At 35.5% G+C, this 9,414-nt stretch overlaps 1 protein-coding gene across 1 annotated transcript; it reads right to left on the bottom strand.

The window, feature by feature from the left end:
* Nucleotides 1–897: 897 nt before the first annotated feature.
* Nucleotides 898–1,506, bottom strand: LOC106319821. Its single transcript, XM_013758210.1, has one exon. The coding sequence runs from the start codon at nucleotides 1,504–1,506 to the stop codon at nucleotides 898–900; it is 609 nt and encodes a 202-aa protein (XP_013613664.1).
* Nucleotides 1,507–9,414: the final 7,908 nt, after the last annotated feature.

Raw genomic sequence — 9,414 nt, 5'->3', positions numbered from 1 at the left:
GAAGAAGGAAGGAAAAGAAAAAGAGCTTGTTACCTTGTCATCTAGCTTGTCATCTAGCAGAAAGAGGGTGATGCCCGTGTTCTACGTGATATTACGTGAACTTAAAGCGGAGAAGGAGACCAACATTTTTTTGTGAATAGCGGACGAAGATCATGGACAGTGGCATAGTTCACAGCGAGTGGTTTACGGTTATTAACGCTTCAGGTTTTAAGAGCAAAGCTAGGGAGACGGAGAGATGGGGGAGTTTAATGTGAATGGCACACTATTGCAATAGTTGACAGAGTTACGACTCTTCATGGAGGGGGAGATAGAGAGTTAAGTGGAGTAGATAATGTTTGCAGGGGTCCAGCTAGAGACGGTAAAGCCTCAGAAGGTAACCTAGTTCAGCCTAATCGACTACAACCTATAAACATCAGATATTTTCTTAGTTTGGGCTCCCAAGCCCACTATCATTAATTCACATGGTTTAGAATAGGTAATGATTAAATGGCCCAACGACTAATACACACTCGCTTCAATTCACGTTTATTTTTCTTTTCAAAATTCAATTCAGGTCGATTCAAGTTGGAAGACGCAAAAAAATTTAGTTATGTGGGACCCACAACTTGTTGACGTGGATATCTTAAGGAAAGAAAAAACTGTACTATTATAATATAGATTTGTCCACATAAGCTTTTTCAATCAATTGTTTCCTAAAACCTTTAATACTAAATATTTTTTTTCCAACTTAACTCCTTTTATTAATTTCAAGCCCAATACAAGACGCACAGGCCCAAGACAAGCTATACCGGACATGCCTAAAATGACAACGGCCCAAAACTATTTATACCAAAAATCCTAGCCAACTCCTTGACAATGAGACCAAACCTGCCACCTTCAACCTGCAAAGAACGAGAACTAAGTAGCTAGCACTGAGTCTTGTCCCTGAGGAATTATCTGCCTACGAGTCAGAGGATCCAATCTGAGCTTGATAATCTGTTGAGTCTCCGCAATAAGAGTTCTTGGTGGCTTCTCCACTGCAGTGTGAATTCTCTTATTCCTCTCCTTCCACACCAAGTATAACACCGCTTGATGAATGAGTCTAATAATCAACGTCACATTCTTGTTTCTCGATGGCGCTTTCAACCAACGGAACACTGCTTCAAAGCTCTGAGGAGAGACGAAATTCAATTGAGAAACAAAGAACGCCCATATTTGATTACTATACGCACAATCAAAGAATAAATGTTGACGGCACTCATCATGACCTGTGCAGAGAAAACAAGTCGAAGGAACCGATAAACCCCATCTGATAAGTCTATCTCTCGTTACCATTCTGTCTTTAGCCGCAACCCAAATAATGAAAGCATGCTTGGGGATTCTTCCAGTAAACCACATCACCTCATGCCAAAATACTTCTATTGGATAAGGATTCATAGCTCTCCACGTATCACTCGCTGAAAAAACACCAGTACCTCTTCCCGGTTCAGGAAACCAGACATATTTATCGTCCTCTTCAGAGTCCATTATCTCCTGAGCATTAGGTAAACACGCTGTCAACAAAGCGATCGTGGGGATTCTACTTATGCTACAGCCACCATCCATCACTCGTTAATGCCTCCGCCACAACTGCATCTCTTCTTAAACCCGACACCTGAGGTCCTCTTTCCCCAACCAGCTCGATAAGAGGACCAAGGGTAGTCCAATTATCGAGCCAAAAGCTTCCTGAAATACCAGAACCCACTTCACAACTCACCATAAGTCTAGCCAATGGTCTCAACTTGCATATAGCTCTCCAAATCCAACTTCCTCTCCTTGTAGGATCTAACTCCCAAAAATTATCTGCACCAATCAAATTTCTACGTACCCAAGAAACCCATAGCGACCCTCCTGATGTGAAGATAAGCCAGATCAACTTCAATCCAAGAACCCTATTCCAATCTGCTAGGCGCTTTAGCCCCAAAGCACCTGCTTCTTTAGGCGTACAGACAGAGTCCCAAGCAATCTTAGCACCTCTAGCTGAGTTTGGAGCAACATTCCTTAAGAACGCATTGCACATTCGCTTTAAAATGCCTATACACTCCGATGGGATAATAAAGATAGAAGCCCAAAAGGAGATTGTAGAGTAAATCACCGCTTGTATAAGTTGAAATCTCCCCACGAATGACAAGTGTTTTACTGTCCAAGAGCTGAATCTAGCCGCAATTTTGACTAGTAATGGCTGGAAATCCGTTCTAGTCATCTTTTTGGGAGCTAGAGGAATACCCAAATAACGAAGAGGAAGTGCTCCTTGAGCAATCCCCATCTCATTGGCCAAATCTCGACAATGGCTTGAACTTCCTCCATCAAGAAATAGCTCTGATTTTTGCCAATTAATCTTCAAACCCGAGATCTGTCTAAAGTCCTCCAAGATATCCAAAATACCTTTGAGTGAATCCGCAGTCCCATCAAAGAAGATCAGCACATCATCCGCGAAGCTTAAGTAAGTAATCAAAGGTGCCTGACATTCCGGATGAATGTCAAACCTTCCATCTAACGCCCCTTTGTCCAGCATCTTTGATAGAACATCCATAGCAATGACGAACAGAAGAGACGAGATTGGATCTCCTTGTTTAACTCTCTTTTTCCCCGAAAAGAAATCTTGGAGCTCTCCGTTTAGTGCTATACTATAAGAAGGCGTGGTTACACATTCCTTGATCCAATCTAACAATCTGTCTGGCATCTCTATAGCTTGCAAGACCTTCATGAGAAAGTCCCAATTCAGGTTGTCGTAGGCTTTTGAGATATCGATCTTAAGACAGCCTCTTGTCGTTGGTCCCTGGTCATAAAAATCCTTCACCAGTTCCGTTGCGAGAAGTACATTTTCACAGAGCAGTCTCTCCTGCACAAAGCTTACTTGATTACGCTGCACAATGTCTGAGACACAGAGCTTCAGTTTCTTTTTCAGAAGTATGGCCATAACCTTGCAGACTGTGGAACATAAGGATATCGGTCTGAACTGTGTAAGCTGATCCGCTACTGTCACTTTAGGGATTAGAGAAATAACAGTGGTATTAAACTGTCTCAACATACGACCAGCTGTGAAGAATTCTTTGACCGCTACAATCAAATCCTTTCCTACAATTTCCCATGCTTCCCAAAAGAATTCCGCTGAATAGCCATCAGAGCCTGGCGCTTTGTTCTTTGGCATAGGAAACAGAGTTGACTTGATGTCCTCCTCCGAGGGGATGATGATCAGTTTGTCAGCAACTTCTTGAGGGCACCTATATGCAAATAATCCTCTCAGCTCTTCAACTGATGTATCGAGAATCAGACCTTCTATGGAGCCCAATAGATTCTGAAAGTAAGCCACCACCATCTCTTTTATCTGGGACTGATTAAAGATGCGATTACCGCCTGCATCCAACAGATAACTTATACAGTTCCTCATTTGATGAGCCACCACTGCTTTGTAGAAAAATCTTGAGTTAGCATCCTTACAGTCTAACCAACGAATTCTCGCCTTTCTACGATAGAACACCTACTGACCTGCCTCAAAAATTGCCATTTTCTGCGAGCTACAAATTCCTGTCTGAACAAGGAATCTGTAGGAGAGGTTAACAGATGCAACTGGATCTCCTTCAAACTATTAAGCGCGTCACTCGCTCGTTAATGAATGTTACCAAAGCCTTCTCTGTTCAATCTCCTACAAGTGAGTTTGGCTTTCTTCAATCTTTGACCTAGAGAAAATAGGCACGAGCCAATGGGAATAGGCTCTTCCCACGTCTTTCTAATCTCAGATAAGAATCTCGGGTGCGAAGATAGGAAGGAGAAATATTTAGAACTGCACTTCCTAGACTGAGAAGCCGAATAGAATGTAACCACTGCGGGAGAATGATCAGAATCTCCCTGCGCTTCAAAGATGCTAACAGCCTCTAGATAGTTCTCCCTCCATCTTTCGCTGCAAAGCACCCTATCTAGCTTCCTAAGAATTGGGTCCTCTGGACGCTTATTGGACCAGGAGAAGAAGGTGCCCCTGATGTCCATATCTGATAGGTTACTCTCTTCCAAACAGCGCTGAAAATCCTCCATATCTCTGATTGGCAACTCGTACGGTAACAGAGAAAAGTGCTCAGACGCCGTTAGAATTTGATTAAAATCTCCCAAAACTATCAGTGGCGCGGCAGAAACCAACGAATTGCTAGTTATAGACACTAGATCCCTCCACAGATTACGCCGTTCCGCTTCTGTGTTATGCGCATACACGAAAGATCAAACACCCCACATAAGACCAACTGATCCGTCCTTAGATAGACCACTACTGAAAAAGACGGATTCCACAAGAGCCAAATTCTTCCTCCTACAGCTTCCGAATAATTATTATCATATCTCCAACCTGAAGCAACAGCTCCTAAAACCCCTAAACATTCTCCTCATGTACATGAGTTTCAAGTACGCTCCAACCGATGCACCCACACCTTGCAACCAACTCCTATCCACTCTCTGACGACCAACACCGTTAATACCTCTAATATTCCAACTAAATATCTTCATATATACAAATTTTTGAAGGGGAAACTGATCAGAGAACATGTTCCTTGCCCGAAGAGTTTCCTCGAATAAGCAACTTTGAAGATTTTGGAGGCGTACCAACTACCCCTGCAGCTTCCCAAAATGCCATCTGCCTCAGAGCACGCCTATAGTTCTTAGAGTGCTTGGTAAGCCACAGTGACTTGTCCTCATCAAACCACAGAACCGAATCCACTCCCTTGAAGGTTGAGCTCTTACTATCACTCGCTCCTGCAACCTCACGAATCTCCCCTTCCTCCCATTGATGCAGATCCTCACCCAAAGGCTTCTCAATGGTACCAGAGGTTCCCCCGAACTCAACTCCTTTTTCTCCAAAGAAAAACTCTCCTTCTCAACCATTCCTAGAGTACCCACAACCTGCTCACCTGAGACTTCTGCAGGAGCGACTTCAGGAGGAGAGCTCAGTGCTCTCGCTTTAGCTCTTTCTCTAGACCGTGACCTTCTCCGCTATCTCGAGCGAGCCATGAGCTTCTTATCCTTACTCTCCTCATTCTGCACTTCTACTTCTACTAACGCATCCTGCGGCGCTAAAGAGACATCCTTCTCCGACTTCACCACACTGATCACTTTTTCTGGTTTCTGCGAGTGACTTCTTTTCATAGGGGGTTTGTGACAGCGATTCATCAGATGACCAAACTTGACGCAGTTAATGCATTTAGGTGGGAGACTCGGGTATTCAACATTAAGCCTGACCGAATTTCCTTGAGTATCCCTAACTTCCACCACCTCTGGAGGAGTTTTCGATAGATCAATCTCAACCTTGACTTTGGTGTCACCAAAATGATATGGGTCCAAGCGAGAATTTTCAGTATGAAGAGGATCACCAATGCCACTGGCAACGACACTGATGCCGTCAAGGGAGTATAACTGAGGAGGAACATTCTTAAGCACTGCCCACGTCGATGCAAATAGAAGCACCTGAGCAGCTAAGTTTCCATCAGCAGTCCAAGAATACACCGAGAAATCGCACCTGTCAGCCTGCCAATAACCCACCTTCAGAACCCACTCTCTAGTCTGAATCGAGGGGATGAAGATCAAAACACAAGTATCGGACACCGTATGGACAGTAATACTCCCGAACCTCCCCAAAATGGGTTCAGATCTGCGAGAATCTTTGCTGCCAAGGGTCCACGACCATGGAAATGGGCCACAACATGGTCCTTCCAGAGCTCCGACGTTTGTAGAAGCACCGACTCCGGTGCTAGCATCACCGGCGTACCATCTTGCAGAAAGGACGGGTCTGAGATCTTGCAAAGATTCCTCAAGGAGGATTTGAACCTCGCCGCATAAGACGGAACTTTTGCAGCTGGAATCGACGTTGGACCCGACGGAGATTGGAGTTTCATCTCTAAATCGCGATTGAAAAGAAAACTTTCGCGATTGGAGACTTGCTCGCCACTAGCCCCGCCTGGGTCAATAGGAGCGCTGGAGGAAGGAACCGGACCTGGAATCGCCATGTGAAGGAGAAAGTGACACGGGAAAGCTTCTCGTTAGTCGGTATGAAGCCAACTAACGGCGGAGAACGCACCAAAACCCTAGTCGCCCTTTTTTGCCCTTTTGGAGAGAGAGAAAAAAAACTTTTTTGATCGGTTTTATTATTTTTGATTTTAATACTAAATATAGTTGAACCATACTTATATATTAAATTTTCTTTGATGTAACTTTCGACGTATAGTTGACTATTTATCCTATCGGTTTTATGTTCATAAGTCACTTCAAAATCATCATAATTATTTTCTAGATATGAGCCCGTTGCGTTGCAACGGGTTTTGTTTGATGTTTTAATTTAATAAAAAACATAAAATAATAAATCATTTTATTATAGTTTTATGATTGTTTTTTTGCATATGTTTTTTGAGATTTATTTTATAATTAAAACCCGTTTTTACACATAAGTTCAAGTTAATATTTGTATTTTATAATCATGGTGCATAGATGAATTGTTGTAAACTTTCTACTTAGGATTAGAAAAAATATTATACCTAAACGTTTAAACTAAACACAACGGGAATAAGAAATTGAATGAAAAGTAAAAATAGATGAAAGTCAAATACACCAATCGAGTCAATGACAACATTATACATGTTCTTATGTATTACTTTAATGTTTTATTAAATAAGTCTTTAAAATTTTATTTTGTTAGGATTTTTTAAGAAAAGAAAAAACATTCTATTTTATAAATCTCCTTTTTATTTACAATAAAAAAATAAAAAAAAATATTAAATACTCTTTTACAATTTTGTTTAAGATTTTAGAAAAAAGAAAATTACTTCATATAACCTATTACAATTATCTTCTCTGTAGAATTTCAGAAAAAATTAAATTGCTATCAAATAATTATTTTTAGTTATTAATATAAAAAATTAAAATTAATATTTTTACAATTCATATCAATACTAATTTTACATTTCTTTTGTTAATTAAATAATTTTTAATATCATGTTCATCATCAAATACTCTCCTAAAATGTTATCAAATAAAGTTTTACAATTCTCTTTTGGTTATGACTTAAAAAATATGATACAAATTTCTTTTGTTTAGATTTTTTTATATAAAAAAAGAAAACAACTATCAAATATTATTTTACAGTTTTTTAGTATTTTAGAAAAAGGAAATTAATATTACATAATCTTTTACAATTATATTTTGTCTAGGATTTAGAAAAATAAAATTTCTATCAAATTATTACTTCCATTTAATATTAACTATTTTTAAAAGTTGTCATTTTCAAAATTAGTTTTTTTCAATATCACTAATATTTTTACAAATTTTCTTGTTAATTAAGTAATTTTTACTTTCATGTTTATCATTATTTATTTAAGTACAAATTACTATAAAATAAAATTTTACAATCCTCTCTCGTCAGGATTTTTTTTTTTTTAAACTTCATTGATTAAGATTAGAAAATAATTTTTTTTTTAGAAATCTCTTTTATTTCGAATTTTAGGAAAAGAATAAGTTATTTTCACATAACGGCAGTTTTTATTGACATATTCACAATCTTATTTTTTTAATTGGCATATGTCACAATCATATCTGGTAAAATATTTGAAGTTAATTTTGGTTTATATTTTTTTTAACACAAAATTATTAAAAAGTTAAGTTAGTTAATTATAAGAAAATAAGATTATTTTTACATTTTATTTTATTTAGACTTTTAAGAAGGAAATCAATTATTTATAATTATTTTTTATTTTAGATTTTTATACAACTATTTTATTTTTAATAGAAGAAATTCTGTTTATTATTTACATATTTTGTCTTATACATTCAAATACATATTCATCGTATTCACACATACTCATGTACGATAACAACATCAAAATTAAAAATTATGTTATCATCATAAGATATAATAAGAATAATAAAAAGTTAAGCTTTATCAAGAAATTAAAATAAAATGAATAGGTAATACTTTTCATGTAAATACTATTTTGTTTTCTAAAAATAATATGTAGAAGCTTAAAACTAAATATAGATGTGAAGTGTTTGTAGCTATTTTTGGTCATACTTTTTTAACATACAATTATCTATTAAAAAAAGGAAAGTTAGTTACTTATGAGAAAATAATAGAAGTACTTTTACAATTTTCTTTTAATTAGGCTTTTAAGAAGATAATATTATTTATTTAAAAGTTAGCTTTTCTTCATGTTTTTATTAAATAATTTATTATACTTGTAGGATTTTACAATTCGTTTTTGTTTAACATTTTTTTATTAAATTTAAAATTTATCTTTTACAATTCTCTATCTTTAGTATCTTTTAAAACAAACATTAATAAACAATAACAATAATAATAAAACTATTAAATAATATTTTACATTAATTTGTCATAAAAGTCGATTTATTATTTTAGTATATAATTTTTGATTATGAGATAGTTTAACACATATCAGATTTTCAAATATATAACTGACATTGTCACAATCATGTTAATTATTAACTTTGAAGAATCAAGCTTTTTTATAAAAAATAATAATAATAGTAATAATAATAAGACTATTAAATCATATTTATAATTAATTTTTAAGAAAAATCATTTTCATTATTTCAGTTTATAAATTTTTGATTATTAGATAGTTTAACACATATCACATTTTTTAATATATAACTGGCATGTGTTTTTTTTTTGTCTAATATAACTGACATGTGTTACAATCATGTTAATTAACAATTTTGAAGAACCAAACTCAATATAATCTTTTATAATTATATTTTCATTAAAATTTTAGAAAAGGAAAATTTATCAAATCAATTGTTTTCAAATCTATTTTTTAGGATTTTGAAAAAGAAAAATAACTACTGCCAAATATTTTTTAAAAAAATTGTTTGTACTATTAAATAAATTTTAAAATTAAAGTTCAATTCAAAAAAAAAAATTTAAAAGCAATTTTTTTTTAAATTCGTTTTTATCATCTTCTCATACATATTTTAATAATTATATATTTAAACACATGTCACAATATTAATAAGAAAAAATATTATCAAATAATATTTTGCAATTATCTTTTGATTAGGATTTTAAGAAATGAAAATTACTATTAAATAATGTTTATAATTATTTTTTAATAAAATTTGTTTTTGTTAATATCTTAGTATATATATTTTTAATTATGAGATAGATTAACACATGTCACAATCTTAAATATGTTATAAACCAAATGATGATCGACCATGGACCAGCCCGTACTGCAGGCCCAATCCGGGACATGATAAAGACAACCAGAGACTATGTGTTTATCTAGTATATATTCCATGTATATCTGTAACATAGTGTTTATCCTTATCCTTATCTTGTTAGGATAAACATGACCTTATGACGGTCTAATACCTTGTATATATATGGACCTTCTGGTCGACAGTAAT

The sequence above is a fragment of the Brassica oleracea genome, unplaced genomic scaffold (assembly GCF_000695525.1).
Source record: "Brassica oleracea var. oleracea cultivar TO1000 unplaced genomic scaffold, BOL UnpScaffold00629, whole genome shotgun sequence".
Lineage (NCBI taxonomy): Eukaryota > Viridiplantae > Streptophyta > Magnoliopsida > Brassicales > Brassicaceae > Brassica > Brassica oleracea.
The sequence above is the reverse complement of the archived record's forward strand: the minus strand, read 5'-3'. Positions and strand labels throughout refer to the sequence as shown.